Source organism: Stegostoma tigrinum, chromosome 10, assembly GCF_030684315.1.
Source record: "Stegostoma tigrinum isolate sSteTig4 chromosome 10, sSteTig4.hap1, whole genome shotgun sequence".
Lineage (NCBI taxonomy): Eukaryota > Metazoa > Chordata > Chondrichthyes > Orectolobiformes > Stegostomatidae > Stegostoma > Stegostoma tigrinum.
The window spans coordinates 49,437,031-49,462,940 of NC_081363.1; the positions used below are offsets into that span (position 1 = coordinate 49,437,031).

The window sequence follows — 25,910 nt, forward strand, 5'->3', positions numbered from 1 at the left end:
GGCTCAGTGGACACAAAATGGCACTTGCAGCTAGGGAATGATTTAAACAGTTTCCAGAGGCCAAACTCACACTAGAAACAGAAACAGAAACATAATCACTCATCAGGGAGGGAAAGATTACGGCTGCATTTAGCTCAATGATATTTACTCAGAACTACACAAACTCCTATCTTCTCCCCAAGAACACAAGGGCCATTCGCCAAAACCTCACGTCAAATCCTCCTTCCCGACGCACAATCGGCGTCGGTTAAAGGTCAACGTCGTAAAAACAACTTTCAGGGCGAGACGGGAAGCCGCATTTATGACGTAGATGGGGCGGCGGGGCCGCGCGGCAGCCTCACTTTACGGCAGTGCCTAGGTTGAGAGTGGAAACGGCCTCGAGTGGCTGGCTGTATGAGGGAGCAGGCAGTGGCCGGCTTCCTCACTTCGGCAACGAGTTGATTTCTCTCCCCCTCCCCTGCTCCCACCCTGCCTGACTGTGTGGATGTCGGGCCCTGCTTGACAGGTCCCGGTCCTGTGCAGCCTGGCCTGGTGTGGTCCGGCCGGCTGTAGGATGTGTGAGTGCTGAGGGCGGGCGGTGAGTCCCCTCCTGGTTACCCCCCCCCCCCTCCCGCCCCGTTCTCCCGGTTAGATCACTCTCTCTCTCCCCCCGCTGCTTTTGGCCCTCATGCCGACCCTGCGTTTCTCCGCTCTTTAGGATGTCTGATGTACCGCCCGGGCCTAGCGTGCTGTCCCCAGCCCCCAGTGACATCTCGCCCCTCTCCGCTACTCTCAACCACTCGGGAGCGTACGGCAAGGTCCCGGGGCAGCAGCCAGGAGGGGGCGGCGAGCAGGAGGAGGAGGAAGCGACTGCTGTGGACGGGGCTGGCCAGGAACGCGGCGGGGAAGGCGGACCACATTCGGCGAACAGTGTCGGAAACTGCCCGGAGCCTAACCGAGCCAAGAAGGGCGTCCTGCACCTTCACCACCATCATCACCACCACCACCACCACCACCACCAACAGCAGCAGCGGCTGCTCAACGGCTGTGTTATAAACCCTGAGCTCCACTACAAGGCGGAGTGCAAAGGCCGCCTATCCTGCGCTGAGGCCGCCACTGCCGTCGAGTTTCAGTCTGGACTGTCACTCTCCGAAGGAGGCAGGAGGAAAGCCGACGGCAAATATTGTGAGAGTCCCAATGTGAATCATGCGAGCCAAAGGACTGCCGAGGCGGCCGGCCCTGACACACTCAACCCCAGAGATGGACTCGACCGGATTGGTATCGGCCCAGATGACGATGAGCAATACCGCCTGGCCGCCTCGATAGCTGCTTGTAGTTTGCACCCGCAACAAGAGCCCGACTCGAACGACAGGATACGATATGTTGGCTATGAGTCAGAGTTGCAAATGCCAGATATAATGAGATTGATCACGAAAGATTTGTCTGAACCTTATTCCATATATACATATAGATATTTTATTCACAACTGGCCGCAGCTTTGTTTTCTGGTAAGTGTGGTATGTTGGTAGGGGACTATGTAGTATACGTATGTATATCGAGAATAATGCGCTTAATAGAAAAGCCTGTGAAATGTCCCGAATGTAAGACCTTATTTTTTGTAAGCACTGAAAATGAGTTGCCAAGGAAAGGTCACTTTGGCATTTTGCATGCTGATTCCCACACTTTCAGTTGCTATCAATAGTCGTCATGTTAATGAGTAGTTTTATTTTTGTAAGCATCTAGGCTTTGAGAACTTGCGTTGCAAAAGAATGAATTTGCCATGCTATTTATAGTCCTCAATGTGACAAATAACCTTGACTTTGCAGTTCTGATTCATGTGAAAGACTAGATGGAGAGTTCAAAGGCTTGTTCTAAAATCCATTGAAATTGTGGTATATTATTAAACTTAAATTTGCTATACTGACAGACTTTATTTAAGTAGCACTGTTGTTAATGCCACATCGTCTTAGGATGACTTGAATTGCTGTAGCTACTATAGATGAAACTCATAACGTAGAAATTGTTTCACCTCTCGGCCTTTCTGCTTTTACCTGAAACACCACTGTGAACAGTGGAGATGATTTGAATGTTTGTTTTTATTCGGTGCAAAATATTTATAATCTTATTAGACTTCATTGGTGACTACAGCATGGAGACTTTCTTTGAGTTTTTTTAAATTGCAAGCCGAAAATGTGGCACCTCGCTACTTAACCATACTTGTTTCTTTTTAGCATGGCATTATGATTTTCTTGAGAGTTTGATAACTCTTAAAAGCAAATAGAAACTTGCAGTTAATAACATAAATAATGACATAAGTTTTCATATTTAAGACCATTACTTAAGTAAAGATTATTGACAATGTTGATAAATCTTTGTAGAAAAGTGATCTTCTATGCCACAAAACAGAGCATTCCCTGTTTTTCTTTAGCACAACCCAAAACACTGTTTACAGATATCTTTTTGTAAGTATACACTTTTGTAGGTGTATATATTCAGTTCTTCCAGAACCAGTCCAGTGATTTTTTTTTTTAGCTCCTGAAAGTTTACTTCTAATTCTTTCTCAGCCTGGGAACTGTTAAACTCAAGACTTTCTTTCGCAGTGAGCTACATTTCTCATTTTTCCTGTTGTGCCAAGTGAGCCCATTCTTTCAATCTGTTTCGAGTTCCACATGAATTCAGCATTTTTGATCTAAGTGAGAGCCCTCACGTGTTGCTGTGTGTTGAACCTCAGATCTCACTGCCAGTAGCTGCTGTTTCTTTGCAGGATTCTGTCACACTCAAGTTATGCCGTGAGTTGCTTGAGAATATCAGGGAGATATTAGAAACTTACCCAAACAATTCCCCTTGTATTTTCTAAGAGATCATCCTCTGAAAATTTTCAAACCCCAGAATTGAACCCAGAAGGCTTACGGTGCCTGATTGAAAGAGATGCTGATCATCTTGCTCAGAGTTTCGCTGGAACACTAGTAGGCCAAAGGCAGCACTGTAAGCATGAGGGCAAAGTGGAGAATTAAAATGATATGCTATTAAAAACTCAATTATGCTTGCTTGAAGTAAAGAATTTCGCAAAGTAGTTGCTCAAAAAATGTTTGGTCTCCCCAGCACAGATGAAATTGTAATGTGAACAACAAACACCTGTTTACATATTTTCAATATACTGAATTGAAAGTTGTCACATGAATCATCCTGAACCATCAGATTTATGTCAGTAACATTTTTCCAGAGATTCAAGGCAGTTTTCAACCTTCAAAGGTAATCTCAAAACGCTATCTTTGGCACTCAGTAAATCCTAAAAATTTGTGGGCAACAAATTCAGAGGTTTATGTAAGCTTTATTGATCTGTCACAGACCTTCGCCATGAATCATGAAGCTATTTGGAAAGTCCTCCACTGACTTTGTTGTTCAACAAGTTCATTGCCTTTTGTGATTCGTCTATGACAATATGACAGTATCCATTCTTCCCAATGGATTAGTAAGTGTCCTTTTATATCCAGACAAGAGTCAATCAAGACAATGTGCCAAGTCTCTTCGCTACCTAATTCAGCTTAGTCAGGGATTCATTCACGATTAGCTTCTACAACAGGCAATGGTTAGGTTTAGACTGTCCAGGAAGATTTTTCAATCTCTCCAGGCTAAGAGCCTTTGGTAACCGCCATATTATAACCCCAACATATCCATGGTTTAGACTATACTGATGGCTACACAATTGTGGCCCACGTAGCAATGCCAGTTAGCTTTGCATTTTCTAACGTCTTCCCCATGACAGCTGTTGTTAAAGATATTATTTATGGGGCACATAGGTTCAAGGTAATCAGGTGGAATCAACATGGTTTTGTCAAAGAGAAATCATGATTATCCAACCTACAGGAGTTCCTTTAAAGAAGTGTGGTGTCGCTAAAGGTGACATGGATATATTACAAGATAATAAAATGTGAGGCTGGATGAACACAGCAGGCCAAGCAGCATCTCAGGAGCACAAAAGCTGACGTTTCGGGCCTAGACCCTTCATCAGAGAGGGGGATGGGGGGAGGGAACTGGAATAAATAGGGAGAGAGGGGGAGGCGGACCGAAGATGGAGAGTAAAGAAGATAGGTGGAGAGAGTGTAGGTGGGGAGGTAGGGAGGGGATAGGTCAGTCCAGGGAAGACGGACAGGTCAAGGAGGTGGGATGAGGTTAGTAGGTAGCTGGGGGTGCGGCTTGGGGTGGGAGGAAGGGATGGGTGAGAGGAAGAACCGGTTAGGGAGGCAGAGACAGGTTGGACTGGTTTTGGGATGCAGTGGGTGGGGGGGAAGAGCTGGGCTGGTTGTGTGGTGCAGTGGGGGGAGGGGATGAACTGGGCTGGTTGAGGGATGCAGTGGGGGAAGGGGAGATTTTGAAACTGGTGAAGTCCACATTGATACCATATGGCTGCAGGGTTCCCAGGCGGAATATGAGTTGCTGTTCCTGCAACCTTCGGGTGGCATCATTGTGGCAGTGCAGGAGGCCCATGATGGACATGTCATCAAGAGAATGGGAGGGGGAGTGGAAATGGTTTGCGACTGGGAGGTGCAGTTGTTTGTTGCGAACTGAGCGGAGGTGTTCTGCAAAGCGGTCCCCAAGCCTCCGCTTGGTTTCCCCAATGTAGAGAAAGCCGCACCGGGTACAGTGGATGCAGTATACCACATTGGCAGATGTGCAGGTGAACCTCTGCTTAATGTGGAATGTCATCTTGGGGCCTGGGATGGGGGTGAGGGAGGAGGTGTGGGGACAAGTGTAGCATTTCCTGCGGTTGCAGGGGAAGGTGCCGGGTGTGGTGGGGTTGGAGGGCAGTGTGGAGCGAACAAGGGAGTCACGGAGAGAGTGACTCAAAATCTCCCCTTCCCCCACTGCATCCCTCAACCAGCCCAGTTCATCCCCTCCCCCCACTGCACCACACAACCAGCCCAGCTCTTCCCCCCCACCCACTGCATCCCAAAACCAGTCCAACCTGTCTCTGCCTCCCTAACCGGTTCTTCCTCTCACCCATCCCTTCCTCCCACCCCAAGCCGCACCCCCAGCTACCTACTAACCTCATCCCACCTCCTTGACCTGTCCGTCTTCCCTGGACTGACCTATCCCCTCCCTACCTCCCCACCTACACCCTCTCCACCTATCTTCTTTACTCTCCATCTTCGGTCCGCCTCCCCCTCTCTCCCTATTTATTCCAGTTCCCTCCCCCCATCCCCCTCTCTGATGAAGGGTCTAGGCCCGAAACGTCAGCTTTTGTGCTCCTGAGATGCTGCTTGGCCTGCTGTGTTCATCCAGCCTCACATTTTATTATCTTGGAATCTCCAGCATCTGCAGTTCCCATTATCTCTCATGGATATATTACAGTTTGTTTTCTAGAAAGCATGTGATAAGATGCCAAATCAAAGGTTATTACAGATAATAAGAGCTCAATTTGTAGGGCATAAAAGATTGATATGGGTAGAATGTTAGGTAACAGGGAAGAGTGGGCAAGATATTTATGGTGTGCCGTAGGGATCAGTGCTAGGGTCTCATCCTTTGCAAATTTACATAATCAATTTGGATGAAAGGGAAAAGGTCCAGTTGGTAAATTTGCTGAATACACAAAGGTAGGAAGATAAGGCATATAGATAAAGCTTGTATGCAAAGATCTGGCACACAGAGTATAAGTGGGAAAATGTGAAATTTTCCGTTTGGGCAGAAAAAATAATAGAGCATGGTTCTCTTAATGGTGAAACATTGGAGGGTCCTGAGAATTATTTTTATCAGGGTAACCTAGTGCATGAATCGTGAAAGGTTAATACGCAGGTGCGGCTGTAATTGGGAAAGTTAGTAGAATGTCATTGGTAATTGAGAGAGGAATAGATTATAAAAGTTGGAAGGTATGCTTCAGTTGCTTAGGGCATTGGTGAGACGACATCTGGATTGTTACCTCGAATATTGTGTAGGGTGGGTCTCTTTTATTTTAAGGAAGAGCGTAAGTGCTTTGGAAGTGGTTCAAAGAAGATTTAACTGACTAATACCTGCAATTGTTGGTCTTCACATCATTAGGAGAGCTCTGTTCTAACAAGCTTAAGCCACTGGATTTTGGAAAAGGCTAGATGTGGAAAGATTTTTTCTCTCTGGATGTGAGTTTTCTCACTGAGCTGGACGGTTAGTTTTCAGACGTTTCGTCACCATTCTAGGTAACATCATCAGTGAGCCTCCGGTGAAGATTTTTTTCTCTTTTTGGGAAAAACTAGAACTAGGGAATTACTTACTTAAGACAGTTGAGTAGAAATCTTTTCCCAGAGTCGCGAGTCTTTGGAGCTGTCTTCCTCCAAAAGGCAGTGAAAGCAGACTTCTGAATATTTTTGAGGCCGGGATAGATTCTTGATATGCCATTGGGCAAAATGTCACCATGGATTAGTGGCAATATTAAGTAAACAGATCAACAGACTATCTTATTGATTGGCAATGCAGAATCAAGGACTGAGTGACCCACTCTTGCTTCTAATCATACGTTCATAAAACATTTAGACCATCTTCAACACATCATAGGAAAAGGTTGATCGCTCATAACAATAGCAAGATCAGGCTACTCCTTCCTCAGCTTGGCAAATGCTTAATCTTAAGTTATTACTATTGATGGGGAAGTCTTTGAAGTTGTTGAATACTTCTATTATCACAGCTGCTACCTATTTGAAAAAGTCACTGTCAAAGAAGAGAGACAGGAAAGAAACAGCTTTTACAGTACAACCTAATAAAAATTGAAAAATGGGGTTTTTCAATTCGTAACAGGACAAATACAGGTGTCATCACTCTTCCAAATGGCAGAAAAGCACCTACCAAAAGCACTTGTGGCTGCTGGGAAATCTCTGCCAGTGACATCTCCGCACGATAGTCAAAGTGGCAGACAGATGAACAAACTTCAGCATCTTTAGCAGAATTAATTCCTCTACCATCATTGTTGTGGTCATGCAAGATCAGCTCACACAGCGTCCAGACCAGTGATCTAATAAGTAGTTGGCTTCCAAAGCTAGTTGTCTTTTTACAACTTAAGATTGACATCTGATCTCAAGGAGAGCAGAGAAAGCGTCTTCAGGACGCTCCTGATTATTGGAAAAAGATCAAATTGGTATTAGTCAGAGGGATTGCCACAAACCAGATCATGTTGAAGTATCTCATCCCACAAAATACAAAGCTGCTAGAAATTGACAAACTTTGGTGTGAAGATGCAACAGAAGCAGAGAGGGAGAGCACAAAACTCTGGCTTGTGTTGTTCCTCATTAGGGTAACATGCTGGAAATCAAGCTGTGCTTTTTCTGGAGTTAATCGGGATAAAGATTTGAAAAAGAATTCCCCAATTTACCTGTCTTTCAGACCCATTGTGGCAGAAAGATAGTCCTAGTTTCTGTACTTAAATAGTAATTCTTGTCATTTGAAACAGTTATGAACTGTTGATGTATAACTACTATTTAAAACTCCAGCCCACTTTTAAACTCTCCCACTACCCATGTATAGACAGAGGCAGACCCAATAAAGTGGGTGTTATGACAGTAGGGAAGACTGGGAAGGCAGTTCAGTTGACTGTGTCCACAGGGTTTACTGAAGTGATCCTGGTGCTGATCAGAGCAGTGCTTCTCAATTTTCCTTCTCCAAATACTTTGACCACCTCCCTTTCAATTTTGACATTTAATGCCCTGCCTTGTTCTTTATGCTGGATCTTTTCCTTTTTTTATTCCACTTTTTTTTTTTCCCCTGTTATACCTTCATAAGAGCTATTATTACATTTCCAATTTCCTGGTTCTGATGAAAGGCTAGGCCTGAAACATTGACATTTTGTTCCCACAGGTGCTGATAGACATATGGGTGTTTCCAGCATGAAAGTTTTGCATTTGAATATATTTTTAAGCTTCTTTTTAATTAGTTAATAATTCCCATGGTCATAAGGGCAGAATTCAGCACTGAATCACTTGGGCCGATCTTGGGGTAGATGAAAGGTTTGGTCAAAGTGTGTTTTAAGGTGTGTCTTAAAGGCCAAAAATGAGGTGGAGAAATTTTAGAAGTAATTTTAGGGCTTTAGGATTGTAACAACTGAAGTATGGCTGCCAGTGGTAGAGTGATGAAAATCAAGGATTCTTGAAGATAGAAGTAGTAGAATGCAAATATTACTGAGGTTTGTTGAGCTGGAGGTGGTTATCGGAAAGGGAGCGGTGGTACCATGCATCAAATTGGAAACAGGAATTTTAAAATCAAGGTGTTGCGTAGCTGGGGCCCAGTGTTGATCAGCAAGTACAGTGATGACTAAGCAGAACTCGTTATAAATTAGGACACAGTGGTTTGGACAGCCATGATAATAAGTGGTGAACATGATACGTGTCCATGACTGCATTGGAGTAGTCAAAGTCATGCTGAGGGTTTCAGCAACAGAACAGCTGATGCAAGGATTGAGTTGAGCAATGGTACAGAGTTGAAAATGTTTAGCCTCAGTTATAGTGCTGGTAAGCAATTGGAAATTTCTCTGTGCAGTCAGAAATTATTCCAGCTTTGCAAAGAGTCATGTTAAGCCTCAGACAGTTATCTTGGAGAGAGAACAGAGTTTGTGGCAGGAATCAAATATAATAAGAACACACAGAGTAGGCATAGGATATTCATCTACACAAGCTTGCCTGCCATTAGATTAGATTCCTACAGTGTGGAAACAGGCCCTTCGGCCCACCAAGTCCACACCGCCTCTTGGAGCATCCCGCTCCAGACCATCCCCCTAAAACCCACACACCCCTGAGCGCTACGGGCAATTTAGCATGGCTAATCCACCTAGCCTGCACACCTTTGGACTGTGGGAGGAAACTGGAGCACCCGGAGAAAACCCGCGCAGAATGTGCAAACTCAGCACAGGCAGCTGCCCGAGGCTGGAATTGAACCTGGGTCCCTGGCGCTGTGAGGCTGCAGTTCCAACCACTGAGCCAGCGTGCCGCCCTTGACTGATCTGCCTGATGAGTCTCAACTCTGCTTTTATGCCAGCTCTTCCTAACCCTCGGCTTCTTTATTTCAAAAATCTGTCTATCTTCTCTTGAAATATTTTCAGGGATCTAGCCTCAACAGCTCTCTGGGGTTTAGAATTCCAGAATTCTGAAAGAAGTTCCTTCACTTCACAGTTTTAAGAGTGTCCTTCTATTCTGTAATTATGTGCCTTAGTTTAAGATTTCTGCACTAGTGAGAACATCTTCTCAATATCTACTTTGTGACTAGTTTTAGTCTTAGCAATATTGCTTTCATGCATTTGACTAAAAATGTAATACTATATTTCTGAGATGAAGAGCTGGTTGTCTAGCATCTATATTTTGTATACCTTTTTAGTCCAACTGATTAAATTCTGAACATTGTTGAATAGGTTTGAGAATACACTTCTAAATGTGGTAGTGTTGTGCCTGGTTTCTTGATTCAGCAAAAGTGACATTGCACGTTCAAATGCTCTTGTTTAAAAAAGTCAGCAGTTCTGATTGCACAATCAAATGGCATTAAAGGTTTTATTTGGAAACAAATTTGTGGCCACATCCCTCCAAAATAAGATGGTTTCTGATTGCCTTGCACTACTGTGGTCTTTGTGATGGTATTGTCCTCGTGAATTCTCTTAATATATTTACAGTAACATTCTACTAATCATACATATTGCTTGTTAGTTCAGCGAATTTCTGTTTTGTCAGTACTTGCAAATAACTGAAACTTTGGTACTTGCCAAAGTCTTGTTTTCCCTTCTTATTTTGCTAATTCTATTCATTCATATTGTGATATTTAAATGGATCAATTAGCATCTTCATGCGTATCTTTTAATTCAATAGGTAGTCTGGAACTGGAATTGCTTTTACCTACCATGCCATATGTGTTAGGTTTAATGAACCTGTTGAGTTTTGGATGATAATTCAACTTCTGTCATGCTAATTTTTAGTGTTAGTCACAAATTGGGTTTTAGTTAATTCACCTTCACATCTTGTCTAAGGTAAGATTTGAACTTGTTTCTAAATTAATATAATCACTACGCAATTGTGTAACCTTCAAGCTTGATCTATGGTTTGATAACTTTCAGCAATGCTATACCCAAAACAGTCATTATTTGTGGCATAGAGCTCTTCTGGAAAATGCACATGAGGTTAGTTAAATCCCAGGTTAGGCGCAGCTTTCATATTCCTTTTCCATCCTGCTCCCACAATGTCTCATTGTCAAACACCCACTTTGTGCATTAGTATAGTTATTTTCTGAGATGGGAAATTGGCCAACATTGATAGCTTCAATTTTTCTTTCTGTTCTCCTCTGTTGCAAACATATTCTTGCTTTACATTGGCATGCTTCAGGTTCTAGGAGCCATGAAAGAAAATTGGAGATGAAGGCATAACTAACAAAAAGAGCAGTCATATTGCTTAGTGATTATTAACACCAACAGTATTGCTCGGGTCCTGTGGATGTGATCCCTTTGAATTTCCAGATTGGCTTTGAGAAGGTGCCACACAGGAGGCTGCTAAATAAGATAAGAACCTACGGTGTTTGGGGCAAGGTACTGGCGTGGATGGAGGATTGTCTGACTGGCAGAAGGCAGCGACTGTAAGTGAAGGGGTCTTTTACAAAATGGCAGCCAGTGATTGGCAGAGTTCTGCAGGAGCCAGTGTCAGGACCACAACTGTTCACATTATGGATCAACAACCTTGATAAAGGAACTAAGGGCATTGGTACTAACTTTGCAAATCAAAGATAAGTGGATGGACAAGAAGTGTTGAGGAAATGGGGAGGCTGCAAAAGGACTTGGACAGGCTAGTAGAGTGAGCAGAGAAGTGGCAGGTGTGAGGTTATGCATTTGTTAGGAAGAAATAGAATATTTTCAAAATGGGGCAAGACTTTGGAAATCTGAAGCACATAGGGACTTGGGAGTCCCAGTTCAGGATTCTCAAGGTTAACGTGCAGGTTCATTTGACAGTTGGGAAGGCAAATCTAATGTTAGCATTCATTTCAAGGGGACTAGAATATAACAGCAGAGATGTACTGTTGAGGCTGTGTAGGGACCTGGTCAGACAATGTTTGGAATTTTGTGAGCAGTTCTGGGCCCCGTATCCAAGAAAGGATGTGCTGGTTTAGGAGGTGGTCCAGAGGGACTTCACAAGAATGATTGCAGAAGGGTGTCATGAAGAGTGGTCGAGGACTCTGGGTCTGTATTCAGTGGAGTGTAGAAGGATGAGGGGGCATCCCATTTAAACTTGGAGAATGCTGAAAGGCCTGTATAGAGTGGATGCGGAGATGTTTCCATTCGTGGAGACTAGGACCCCAAAGCACAGCCTCAGAGGATGATATTTTAAAGACTGAGGTGAGGAAGAATTTCTTCAGCCAGAGGGTGATAAATGTGTAAGTCTTTATTGTAGGGGGCTGTGTAGGCCAAGTCATTGAGTGTTCTTGATTAGTAAAGGGATGAAGGGTTTGGGGTGAAAGTAGGTGAATCTGTTTGAGTAACACATCAGCCACGATCAAATGACGGAGCAGACTCCATAGGTGGAATGGCCTAATGATTTTCCTACATCTTAGGACCTTATGGTATGATCGTTAGTTCTACTTCATTAACAAATCCTATTGTCTGCTTAAAAGAAAATAACACATCTCTTTCCAAAACATTGTGCTACTCTGAAGCCGATATAGTTATCCAAAACTTGAAACAACTCGTTTTAATGCTTTAGTAAATTGTTTTAAGTCTTGAGAAAAATCTAACCTATTAGCTTGGTTCCAGAGTACATGGACAAGCATAAAATAAGGAAATGCTGCCTCACTGCTCGTCTTGGCTCACTCTGCCTGTTTTAATCTGGTTCAGTTTTCATCCCTCTGCTTGTTAACCTTCTTTGGCTCCCAATCCATCAATACCTCATTTTGAAAACATTCATCTCTGATTTCAAAATGTTGCACAGCCTCACTTTTGAATTCGCCCAGAGTTCCACAGCTTCCTGTGTTATCTTTGTTCCTCTGAACTGACCTTTTGAGCATCCCTAATTTTAAAAGTGCTGTGATTGATGTTCATCCCCTCAACTGCTAGAGCTCTAAACTTTGAAATTCTCCCCTTCAGCCTCTACTTCACTTTTCCTTGTGTTCCTCCTTGAAGACACTCTATAAAAGTCATATCTTTGATCAAGGCTTTGGCTTTTTGCCTTAATATAGTTCTATGTCAAATTTCATTTTGTGATGCCCTATGAAACACCTTGTAATGTTTTATAATACTAAAGATTCAATAGAAATACAAATTGTTGTACAAATTAAATAGTGGATTGTAATTTAAATACATATTCTTAGTATCGACGTCAATGACTCACTAACTTTGAAACTTTTTCATCCCTCCTTAGGCAGTCCCTCATGGTTGAGAATGATTTGCTTCCACACTAAAAATGAATCATAGAATCCTTAGTGTGCAAACAGGCCCTTCGGCCAACAAATCCACATCGACCCTCACAGCATCCTACTCAGACTCACCCACTTATAACCCACCTGATCTACACCTCCCTGAACACTGGGCAATGTAGCTTAGCCATTTTGCCTAGTTTGCACATCTTTGGACTTGGGGAGGAAACCCATGCAGACACGGGGAGAAAAGTGCAAATTCCACACGGACAGTTGCTCAAGGGTGGAATCGAACCCAGGTCCCTGGTGCTGTGAGGCAATAGTACTAAGCATTGAGCCGCCATGCCGTCAGACACAAATAAGTTCTCTGACTGAAGAGACTGATGCCCAATCTACAGTCTTTGTCAGAGATGGGCCAGATGGTGGTTGAGGAGATGGGAGCGTGGGGTGCCTGGGTTCCTGTGCATTTATTTTGCTGTTTTGCTTGACTTCATCTTTTCATTGGAGGTGAGACTCGAGGTGTGCTGATCCTTCCTAGAGGCTTTCCTTCCATTTCGGGCAGTTTTAGGCCAAATTTCCGATGTGTTGATTCACAGATTGCAATTTTTCAAGGAGGCATATAGAGGTCATATTTTACTATTTTTGCTCCAGGAATTTTTCAATTTTTTTAATACTGGAATGTTCTTAACTTGATGCATGAACTATAAATTTAGATAGTCTTATTAAGACTTCACACCATTGTAAAAATGCAGAACTGCAAAGTGAATTGGCACTAAAATTGCAACTTTATTTTCAGCTTTTCTTTAAACAAACTATACATTCTAATTGAGCAGGGATAAGCTTCTGTGTGGTGAATATCTATGCTTTGTTCACAATGCCTTTTGTTTACTTTTATGAAAGATTGAAATGCTTCATGCTTAAATTTTATACTGTGTTCTGGCTAACTTTTGACTTTGACCTCCACTCCTCATCCATCATCCTGGAGTTTCATTTCAGTATTATTTTGGCCTTGTTAAAGGCTATGTGCTGTGAACAATGTAGTGGAAATAATGAATGCAGAATAATCAAATTTACTGCTGTATTTAATTGTAGAGCTTGATTTATATTGGCTTCAGCTGATGTGGTAAAATCTTTTCCTAAAAGAGACAACTGTCAAATTACCTGTACTCCTCTGCATTTTCCTCTCAGTCCTTCAAATTTCTCCTTTCTCGTTTTCTATACATTTAGTCCCCTTTGAAAGTTACTGTCAAATCTGCTTCAGATAGTATGTTCTAGATTGTAACAACATGCTTCCCATCAAAAGCAATTGCATCGCCAGTTGAATAAGGATTGTCAACTCTCTTCATTTCTGGAAAGCGCAACACATTTTGAAATTCAAAGAAAACATGCTAGTGTGACACCTTGGGTTAAGTATTCTGAGGCTTATTTATGAGGTAATAAACCTGGGGAACTAGTGTATTTTGAATCTTAAGATCTTAATGGATCAGAATGATTGATTTTGATCTGCATATGGAAAAACCCAGTCATATCCTCTACCATTGCATATATCTGCTGCACTATGTATAAACTTTGCATTCATTGTGGCAACTTGCGTATATTATGTTGATAATACCACCACCTTTGTGACCCAGTGCCCAGAGTGATAGGAACAACAATGTTATAGAGGCACCAGTACCATTGCGTTCTTTTCAAAGATGCATTTTGTTGTGGATTATGCAAACATGGTGGTTCGCTTATCAGTGGGTCAAAATTTTATGCCTGGCATTATCATGACTGCATCACTACTAAAAGGACTGATTGTGGTTCAAGGTGATGGCCCACAACACCTTGGAGCAACTAGGGATGGACAATAAACATAGCCTTAATAGTGGAACTCTCTCTACCTTTAGAAGTAGAAATTACACCTGGAAGTATAAGACTGAGACCATAATGAAGCAATGTAACAACCCTGCAGCCCTCCGCACTCATTATCAAGTTCACTAACTTTAGGGCCTGAACTCTCCCATGTCCTAGCCCCCTACCCCACATGCCAGGCCTTGTTATCTCTCAGTCTGCCATTCCACACTGCCCGTTGTTATTCACTAGTAGTCTCCATTAACAGCTATTCACTTCGCAGCTGGAGCATTATCAAATCCTTTGTATGTCCAAGATAACAAAGTGTGGAGCTGGATGAACACAGCAGGCCAAGCAGCATCTCAGGAGCACAAAAGCTGACGTTTCGGGCCTAGACCCTTCATCAGAGAGGGGGATGGGGGGAGGGAACTGGAATAAATAGGGAGAGAGGGGGAGGCGGACCGAAGATGGAGAGAAAAGAAGATAGGTGGACAGAGTATGGGTGGGGAGGTAGGGAGGGGATAGGTCAGTCCAGGGAAGACGGACAGGTCAAGGAGGTGGGATGAGGTTAGTAGGTAGATGGAGGTGTGGCTTGGGGTGGGAGGAAGGGATGGGTGAGAGGAAGAACAGGTTAGGGAGGCGGAGGCAGGTTGGACTGGTTTTGGGATGCAGTGGGGGGAGGGGACGAACTGGGCTGGTTTAGGGATGCGGTGGGGGAAGGGGAGATTTTGAAACTTTGTATGTCCAACTGTTTTGCTCTTGCTTGGACTGTATCCCTACCTTTTATTTACTCCTTACACTCTTTTCTCCTACTCTATCTTCATTGCATAAACCAACACTTTCCGAGCTACCATCTGTTCTGAGGAAGGGTCACCGGACCCGAAACGTTAACTGTTTTCTCCTCCACAGATGCTGCCAGACCTGCTGAGCAACTTTGTTTTTGTTGTTGAGTGTAATTATAGATTTTATATTAAGAGGTGCAGGACATGATGTAATGGTTTCTTGTCAGAATATTGCTAGGAATGAGAGGTGGTTGTTAGAATATAGAGCTACTCATACAAACTGCAAAGATTCAAGATGTTAAGTTGTTTCCGCTGGATGATAACGAGCACGAATTGAAGATAATCTGGAATTATAGGTCTGGGGGGAAGAAATGAATTTAGAACGTGGAATTCTTTGCCGTTAAGTTTTATTGAAGTATAGTTTGCAAATTATTGTAAGGTCTTCGGTTGCTTGAAAGAGGAATATGCTGCATTACAGATATTTCAAATTCTTTCATAAGATGCGTGCATCATTGACAAGGTCATCATTCATTTCCCATCTGACTGACTGTCACATGTACCAAAATACAGTGAAAAGCTTTGTTAATGATTGATACAGGCAGATCACAGCAGACAAATTATGTACAGATCAAAAAGACTTAAAGGCATACAGGTTACTTGCAAGTTAGACTGTTTGAGGCTAGAGTCTGATAATGGCTGGAAAGAAGCTGTTCCTAAACCCGCTCATGCGTGTGTTGAGGTTTCTATATCTTCTGCCTGATGGAAGAGGTTGTAGGATATTGTTACCAGGGTGCAATGGGTCTTTAATATTGGCCGCCTTGAACAGTGTAAATAAGAGTCTATTGATGGAAGGTTAGCTTGCGTGATGTCGGTTGCGCACAACACTTCTGTAGTTTCTTAGATTCCTGGGCAGAGCAGTTGCCATACCAGGCCATTATGCACCCGGACAGTATGCTTTAGATGGTGAGGGACCTTGTGGAAATGCCAAATTTCCTGAGCTACCTGAGGACGATGAGGTGTTCCTGTGGTTTCTTGACTGTCGCATTTATGTGGGAAGTCCAAAGCAGGTCATCGGTTATCATCACTCTGAAGAATTTAATGCTCTTCACTGTCTCGACCTCAGTTTCATTGATGTAGATAGAGCGTGTTCTCCTCCTTTCTTTCTGAAGCTGATGATCAGTTCTTTAGTTTTGCTGACATTGAGAGACACATTGTTTGTTTTCATTGCACCACATCACCAAGCCCCCTCTTTCCCTTCTGTATTTTGACTCGTCGTTAGAGATCAGTCCCACTACGGTGGTATCAGCAAATGTGTAGATGGCGTTCATTCAGAATTTAGCAACACAGTTGTAGATGTACAGGGAGTACAGTCAGGGGTTGAGGACACGTCGATGGGAGGCTCCAGTATTGAGTGTTGTTGTGGAATGGGTGCAGTTACCTATCCACACTGATTATGGCCTGTGGGTCACAAAGCTGAGGATCGGGTTGTGGAGGGTGAAGCTGAGATCAAAGTCATGCAGTTTTGAGATCAGTCTGGAGGGGATAACAGTGTTAAAGGCAAAACTATAGTTGATGAGCAGGAGCCTGATGTAGGTGTCTTTGTTGTCCAGATGTTCCAGGGATGAGTGCAGAGCTTGGGATATGGCATTCTCTGTGGGCCTGTTATGTCAGTTATATATGTTATATCTCTAAATGCACCAGAGAAGGCGTGTTGAGTTGCCTAATTGAATCCCTGAAGTTCATGTCATGTGGGTATATTCACAGCTCTGTCAGAGAAGGAATTCTAGGGTTTTGATTAAGTGAAAGTCATATCGATCCAAGTCAAGATCATATATGTGCCTTCAACTAAAACTTGCTGATGGTGTTCCTGTGTAATTGCTGTCCTTGCCCTTTTGGCTAGTAGTGTGTATGAGTTTGGAAGATAATGTCAAAAGAAAGGAAATAAAAAGGGGAGCAGGATTCAACTGAGTGGCTTGTGAAGAGAAATAAATTGATCTGATGGACAAAATGCCCTCCTCTGTATCCAAATATTCTGCAAAGATCCTGGTGCAATGCATATTCTGTGTTGGTGGTTTAACTAGTCTTAGAATACAGAAAGTAAAATTGGCCTTGTTTCCTAAATGCAGAAGTCACTGGACTCACCACTAACTTTTCTTTCTTACCACAGGTGCTGCCAGAACTGCTGAGTTTTGCCAACAATTTTTTTTTGTCAGAACTGTACATTTTCTGTTTGTTTCAATCACATCTTTGGGAGTTGTTCAAAATGTTTTTGAAAATAAGTAATCTGTCAGTTTCACACTGAGGGTGGTATTATCACAGGTATTCCATATTAAGATAGAAATAAATATAAAAAATAAACAAAACACCATTTGTGATTGCAAGAGTTTGCGGTCTTGTGAAGAAGTATCTTCTACTTGAAGTTATCCCATCATGCTAGAGGCTGTTCTGTTCCTGCCTAATAGCAGATTGGAACAAGAGTGGGCTATTTAACCCTCTGACCAGTTCTGCCATTCATTGAAATCTATGACTTTATTCCAAGTGCCTTGATTTGCTCCGTATACCTTAGTATCTTTGGTAAACCTTAGTCAGTCAGTCTCAGGTTTATAATTAAGCATGGATTTGGTGTCAGTTGCCATTTTCAAAAGAAAGTTCCAAAAATTATTTGATTCTGATGTCCCCTTGCAAGTCTGTTTTCCTATGCCCTTTTTGTAACCCTTACTATTTTGTAACCTTTTCATCTTTACAGCTGGCCCCGTTGCCAAAACTTAGAATAGTTTCTGCATTTATGCTTTCTTTTAGTTATACGTTGTTCCTTACCTCTTAACTGCTTGAGGTTTTTTATTTGGTGAGGTGAGCTTTTAGCCCTTTTAAAGGGTATAATCTAGTTCAGGATCATTTCTTTGAAAGACCTTTTACTGATCTGGTTTTAACCATCAGCAGGTTTACAAGTTCAATTTGAATGGACTCTATCATCTCAACGAAGTCAGTCTTGCCCAAATCAAGCATATGAACTGCTTCATGCTTTTCTCTCTCAAGCACTATAGGAACTTATTATATTATGATTGCTTTTAGAAAGCTGTTCCATGTGCTATTAAGTTGTTTATGAAAGCTGACGCAATGCTTTTGTACCTGGCTTATACTGCCTTTTGGTTCCAGGATGATTTTTTGCAGGAAAAAATCCAAATATCTTGAAATTTCTGATCTTTTGGACATGAAGTAGTCTGCTTATCCAACTTCTGTGAAAGTTAAAATCCTTACTAAAGCCAGTCTTTTTTTCTGTATGCTTGTCTAATCAGTACATTCGGTCTTTGTGCTACCTCACAGCAACTACCAAGGGAACCATTCATGTCTTCTACTAAAAGTATTAAATCCTTTTCTGTCTAATTTTATTTAAACATCTTGACTGTCATCTTACCTCTCATTTTATCCTCTCATCATCAAAATAGTTTTTATCCTTACTCACCTATGGCTGTTTTCTCCCACCTGTATATTTGCTTAACCGTTTTTGCAGATCAATTAATCAGGTATATTTGGCTACCATTCCTGATCATCTTAGAGACATGGTTACCACACATTGGCTCCAAATTGAATTTTAACCTGCAATTCATTAAATTTGTTCTTTATGTTCTGTGTTTGTGTGAGGGATGCTTGCTCAGACTACACAACCAGGTGTTTCACTTAGATTTAGTTCTGTCTTTTTGCTTTGATTATTTAATTGCTTAGTTTCCCCTTTAATTATAATAGCCAGAGCAAAATGCACTTACTATCTATTACATTTTTCCCTTTTGATTGTTTTGAAAGAACCTATGCCACCTTTTTCACCTGAAATGTTCTTCACTTTAGTAGTCCACAGTATTTCCTCCCTTGTCATCCTTCCCACAAGGATCCATAGATTCAGGTGGAACCCAGTACTAGTTCCAGTTCTGTAAAATGGAAGCCCTGTTTCCCAAACTACTACTGGCCCACGCATTCATGTCTGGTTGTTAATAAGACATCATCACCCTCGCTGTCCTAATTTAGCTCCAGTTTTTCTCTCGCCCACAGCTTCAAATGTTCTTACTTCCAATATGGACCTCAACAGCTCAACTCTTCCTTTTTTTAATCAATATTGATTCATACAGCTGTGAAATACCCCACACCCTGATATTAGACCAGCAATATCCCATGTGGCATATAGGACTCTGCATTCTGCATACAAAGGGTGCGGTCCATTCCTTTCATTATGGCATTCAAGAACTGCTAAATTTTGTTTTCTCCTCCCCCCCCCCCGCCTCCTTTTGAAAGGTTTTATGGTCTGCATTTTGACAGACCTTTCAGCAGTCTCTTATCTGCAGAGGTAGGAAGTCCAGGAAGCTGTTTGTCATTTATATAAACAATTTGGATGAGCATATAGGAGGCATGGTTAATAAGTTTATGGCTGGCACCAAGATTGGTGGAACAGTGGACAGTGAAGATGGTTATCTAAAGAGTACAACAGGATTTTGGTCACTGGGCCAGTATGCTGAGGAATGGCAGATGGAATTTGGATGAATTTAGATGAATACTAGGCATTGCATGTTCATCAGACAGTTTAGACTTGCGCAATTAATGATAGGGCCCTGGGCAGTGGTGTTGAACCGAGATCTGGGGATGGGTCTATAGTTCCTTGAAATTGGTTTCACAGAAAGACAAGGTGGCGAAGAAGGTATTCAGCACACTTGCCTTTGTTGGACAGAGCGTTGAGTATGGAAGTTGGGACATGTTACGGCTGCACAAGACATTGGTGAGGCCACATTTGGAGTACTGTGTACAATTCTGGTCTCCGTGCTGCAGGAAGGATGTTATTACATTGGAAAGAGTGCAGTAAAGATTTACAAAGGTGTTACTGGGAAGAGAGGGTTTGAGATGAAAGGAAAGGCTGGGTAGACTGGAACATTTAATGGGACCTCCTGGTGTTGGAGGTTAACCTTACCGACATCTATCAAATATGATGGGCATAGATAAGGTGAATAGCAAACATCTTTGCCCCAGAGCAGGGGAATTGAAAAGAGGGTATAGTTTTAGCAGAAGATGGGAAAGATTTAATAAGAGGGCAAAGTTTTCCATATGTGGGACTGCGTGTACGGAATGAAGTACCAGAGGAAGTGCTGGATGTGGTTTCAGTTGCAACATTTTAAAAGACATTTGGATAGGTACATGAATAGGAAAGATAGAGAGCCAAACACTAGTAATTGGGATGAGTATAGTTTTGGAAATTTCATTGGCAAGTTTCGCACGACTGATATCAGATTAACAAGTGTGTAGTTCGCAGGTTTCTCCTTATAGATTTAACTAAAGAAAGGCACAATGTTAGCCATCCTCAAGCACCTCGCCCTTAGCTGTAAATGATAAAACCATCCCTATTTGGTGACCTGCAATTTCTTCCCTTGGTTCCCACAATATCCTAGGGTACACTTGAATTTGATTAGAAGTGGAGGCATTCACTGATTGTATAATATACAGGTCCATTTGGAATTCATCAGATCCTTAAGCAGTCTGTATTGATTTGCAGCTGTACCTGGACTTCAAAGTGCAAAGTAACACTTACACAGTACAAGTGCCAGGCAGTTGAACTGAAGTGCAATTGTTTTTGAACTCCAGAATAATGTGGTGTTCAATCTATTTGTTAATTTTTAAAAACTTAAGCAAATAAATGATGCAACCTGCGTTGTTTAGAATTTTGATTGCACTTTGCTGACTGTTCTCATCATTATTGTTTTAAAATTAGGCACTCAGCAGATTACTTGCTGATTATTGATTGAGTTTTTAATACAATGATTTATTGTTTATTGGTACAGTAGCATCTCAATTAATTTGTGTCCACTTGTCAACCAATCAATGCTGTCCTCTCATGCAGTAGAAGTGTCAGTTTATCCCTGAATTGATACTCTTGCAAAATATCCTGATGAGTATAAGACGAGGAGAATGTCTCTTCTTTTTTCCCGGCAGTACTCGATTGGGAAATGCATACAGGAAGAGTACTGTTAATATTGATGAGCGGGATATGGTTGTGTTGAACAGATCAAGGTTTGTGGTCATTTTTAGAGAGGAAAAAGCATCAAGTGATGAAGAAAATCTGTAGACATTTAAAAGCATTTTCAGATATAAAAGTGGTGTTTGGCTTGGAGAACCAGGATGTTATGCCTCGTGTTGGGGGGAAATGCTGTTTAGTGCAACAGAGGAAATTTTGAGTGGAACTGTAGAAGTGTGAATTAGCCGAAAGGTGTAGCTAAACCATAAATGTAGCCTCAATCTCGGGTCAAGGGCTTGATCTAACACATGAAGAATGAAATTTTCTTGGCAAAACTTTTATATGGCACTTGTTTTGGCCTTGTTTGCTGAAGTAGTAGAAACCATCAAAAGATTTAAGACTTATTCAGATGTGCACTTACGAGGCTAAGACATAGAAAGCTTTGAAAAGTGAAATTAGAATAGTTAGATGTGGTAATGGAAACTGCAGATGCTGGAGAATCCAAGATAATAAAGTGTGAGGCTGGATGAACACAACAGGCCAAGCAGCATCCCAGGAGCACAAAAGCTGACGTTTCGGGCCTAGACCCTTCTTTTTCTGTGCTGTAGACCTGTAAAACTCTACGTGCATTCCGTAATAATGGCACTAATATTGAAACTCTATGCTTCATGGCGTCAACAGTTGTCATGATTACTAAGTCAACATTATGACAAATGTATATTCAGTGTCGTTTAACTTCTTTGCAAGGGGCTAGTCACACTAATTTGCAAATTATGACAGCTTGATTTAAGCTTTCTCTCTGTTAGAAAATAAATAGCTTTAAAATAAATCATTCAACTTTGGGTTGTATGCTTCAGCCTTCAACTGAATTGTCAATTTTTGGCACTGTTGCTGTTTACTAATATTGCCATAGAAAGTTGTTTGATCCTTTATTTTGAAAAATAACTGACAGTAATACCTGTAATTTGTCTGCTTGTTTAGTTCCAGTTGCACAGTTAGTAACAATTTATCCAGAATTCAGCAACATAAGTGGAATCTAGTTTCCATAATGGTATTGGTCTTTAAATATCAAACAGAAAAATGAATATCATAGAAGTCTTCAAGTTGGTGAAATCCCAGTACTATTGTCATTTTGCTGTGCATTCCTCCTTCCCCCTCCCTCTTTTCTCTTTCTCACGCTCTCTCTTCTCTCTCACACACCTCTCTCTTCCTGATTGCTCGTGGCATAATGATGCTGAGTCTATTTGCAGTCTAAATGATGTTATTCTTAATGCTATTACATTGGGAGTGTAAGAACTTTCCCTTATTGAAGGCAGAGCAAAATATTTTCCAGGTCAGGATTGAGCATTTAAGGGTAGTGCAATGAATGTTCAAAACTTTGCAGAAATCATAAATGTAAATAACTTACTTTCCCCTGAGCAGTGGTTGAGTAATGATAATACACAAATTTAGAATTAATACAAGTACTTAAAAATAAAGTTAATCATTCAAAAGATTATTGAATAAGGAACGGGTACGACCAGTTTTTACAGAAGCTAAGAGAGAATGAGATAAGCATTTGAAACATTTTTGAAAAGGCTTTGAGGAAGTGTAAGGAACTATAAATCACTGGATAGACCTAAGCTGGAGTATTATTTTCAATTCTTGGCACCATGTCAAAGCCATGGAGACACTACAGAGATTTAATGGAATGATACCAATTTTTTTTGAGATATTACAACATCTGGAGTTGCTCTGTGTTGACCAGAGAAAGTTGTGGGGAGATTTAATGGAAATGCTCAAAATTGTGAGTGATTTTGATCATTTGGGTTTTTTATTTGGTCGGCAAAAGGATCAGAAATTTGAGGACTTGGTCAAAGGACCAGGGCAAAGATAAGTGTTTTGTTTTGTTTTGTTTTTCAGTGTAGTGTAGTCTGGAATGCATTGCCTGCAAGTGCTGGAAGCAAGTCCAATAACAACTCCCAAAGAGAATTGGATAAATATTTGAGTCAGGACAAAATGTAAGCTGTGTGAAGAGTGCAAGACTTGAGTTTATTGGAGCTTTTCTTATTTGTTCAAGGAATGTTTGTCGCTGATTAGGCCAGCATTTATTGCCTATCCCTAATTGCCCTGGAGAAGGTGGCGGTGAGCTGCTTTCTGGAACTCTGAGGCCCTTGAATGTGGGTACACCCACAGTGCTGATACGGAGAGAGTTCCAGGAATTTAGTGATAGTGAAGGAACGTGGTATAGTTGCAAGTTGGGTTGATGTGTGGCTTGGTGGAGAACTTGCAGATAGTTGCGTTCCCAAATATCTGCCCTTTTATGGTGTTAGAGATCATGGGTTTCAAAGATGCTGGCAGAGGATCTTTGGTGACTTACTGCTTTACATCTTGTAGAAGGTTCGCATGACTGACGCCCTGCATTAGTAAAAAGAGCGAAGGTTGAAAGTGATTTGGATGTCACTTGAGTGGGCAGCTTTGTCTTGGGGGATGGCATCAAGCTGCTTCAGTGTGGTTGTTGCTACCATCATCCAGGTAAGTGCTTCATTGCCCTGTTTCCCTTTGTAGATGGACATTGTGGTGACAGGAGATGAATTACTTGCCTCAAAATTCCTAAACTTTGACCTGTTTCGGAAAACTGGCACAGGCAAAATGGCGGCCTTTTGTAATCTTTTGAATTTTAATCACATTTTTGATCTTGTGAATTTTAATCCATGAATGAAGTTAATGTTAGCTCTGCCATAGAGACAAGCGTAGCGCTAAAATTGGTGTGATTACAAAAACAATTTGTATTTATGAAGCACCTTTATCATAGTGCATCCCCAGATGATTTGCAAAGGCATTATCAAACAAAATTTTAGACTGAGCCAAATAGAATAGTAAAATAACTTAGAACTTGGTTTTAAAGAACTTTTTAAAAGAGGAAGAGCCGCAAATAAATTTAAGCAAATTTCAGAGCTTACATCTTTGCAACTGAAGACCTAACAATGCAGGCATTAAAATTAAATGTTGTGTATCAAGCAAAATATCAGAAGTTTGCTTTCAGATATTCTTTGTAGTTGGACCAGAGGAAAGGTTTTGCTTGCCATGAGCTAACATCACCACTCAACCATTCTTCATTAAAAATCCACTTGAACCATTGACGCTGTAAAAATAATTGTTGAAGATTTTGTGTTTTTGTTTAAATTTGAATACATTTATCCATCATAATTTAAAAGACTTATGGCCATGCTGTAAGTTTGCTTCTTGATGACTGCTGCTGGCTATTGGGAGAGGTACATTGCCGCAACTCTACCAGTTCAAATTATTTGTCAGACACAATTGAGACAAGTAGAGATGTGTTTTGTATACCAATAAAAGCTGCATTGAACTCAATGAAGAGCTTTTTAAAAAAACAATTACCAATTTATCAGTGGAACAGCACTGCAACCTGACATTGAAGCCAGAGTATTCAGTCACTGAGATGGTTCCCTCAATACAGTTAACAGGTCACGACTGATGCCTAAACAATTCTTAAGCTTATTTTAGTTACTTTTTTTTGATCATTTAAAAAAAGTGTATACCGTCACATTGTTTAGACTATTCTTGGTTCTGCTACTCTTAGGACATAGAAGGCTCTGTGTAAATAGGATGTCCTAATCTAGCCTGTTTGGTTAATAGAATCATATTCATTATACTGTAGTAATTGATAGTAATACCATTAGCTACTTTTATAGTATTTTCTGAAAAAACATGGTTATCACAGGCAAGGCTTATAATGCCCACCCTGATTATTCTCAAGGTGGTGAAGTTACAATCCACATGACCAACATACTTCCACAAATAGGGAGTCTCAGGATTATGGCATTGTGATGATGAGGAATGGTAATATATTTCCAAGTGTTTGACTTCCTACAGATTTAGGAAGTAGTTCCCCCCCTCTTTTTGCCATCCTTATCCTTCTAGGTGACAGAGGACAAGTTTGGGACTTGTTAAAATGTTTTGGTGAGCTACTGTAGTGTATCTTATACCTAGTGCAGATTGCAGCCCTCGTGTGGGAAAATGAATGTCTTGAATGGGATTCCAGTCCCACGGGCTATTTATCTTGGATGATGTCTCCCAACTGTTGTTGGAGCTGCACATATGTATTACAGCCCTGATTTGTGTTTTTTAAATGTTGCAAGGACTTCACAGGATCACAAAACAAGTCACTTGTTGCAGAATATCTAGTCTCTGACCTGCCCTTGTAGGTAGTATGTAGTCAAACCAATTGGTTTTCTGGTAACTATAAAGACAGATACCAGTAAAGGTCGATTGTTTTGTGTTCAATGAAGTGTCTTGTAAAATAGCAATGAAGTTATTTTGTACAGAAGCATTTCACCAATCTACGAACTTCACACGAGCTTCATTTGTGCACTAAATATTGAGTTATGGTCTTGTGTAACTTATTGTGTGACAAATTTTAATTGGTACTGAAATCAAATGAATGTAAACATTCAAATTAGCGATCAAATTCCAATGCAGTGGTGAATTTTAAATTTTTTTACTTGTTTATGCATGAGTATTGCTAATTAAGCAAGTGTGTACGTACATCTAAGTATAAACGCTGTAATATTCCATACTTACTATGTACTTAGTTAAACAAGTTTGTTTTTTTCTGTAGGCTATGGTTGGCGATGAGTGTGTGGGTGCCATTGTCTGCAAATTGGACATGCACAAAAAGATGTTCAGGAGAGGATATATAGCGATGTTAGCAGTGGATTCCAAGTACAGAAGAAAATCCATTGGTGAGACTTATATTTTCAAATTAGCAATGCAAATTTTATTAAGTTGCCATGCAACATTCTTTTCGTAAAGACTAATATGGCAGTCTTTGATATAACTTGAATGTAGCCAAGGGAGTTTGATTCATGATTGAAGTGGGTTGTTCTTCACTCTTAACTCCACTTCTGGCTTCTTTTCTGACATACGTTTAGTCCCTCCCATCTGTAACTTATTCAAATCTCTGGCTGCCTGTAACTTATCTCATTAGCTTT

General features: G+C 41.3%; 1 protein-coding gene across 1 annotated transcript in view; it reads left to right on the plus strand.

The window, feature by feature from the left end:
• The first annotated feature begins 328 nt into the window (after positions 1-328).
• naa30 (N-alpha-acetyltransferase 30, NatC catalytic subunit) overlaps positions 329-25,910 on the plus strand; it is a 32,917-nt gene continuing 7,335 nt past the window's right edge. The window contains exons 1-2 of the mRNA XM_048538428.1: positions 329-1,487; positions 25,538-25,661. Coding sequence (XP_048394385.1) covers positions 699-1,487; positions 25,538-25,661 — 913 coding nt within the window. The 5' untranslated portion in view covers positions 329-698. The remainder of the gene's footprint in view (positions 1,488-25,537; positions 25,662-25,910) is intronic.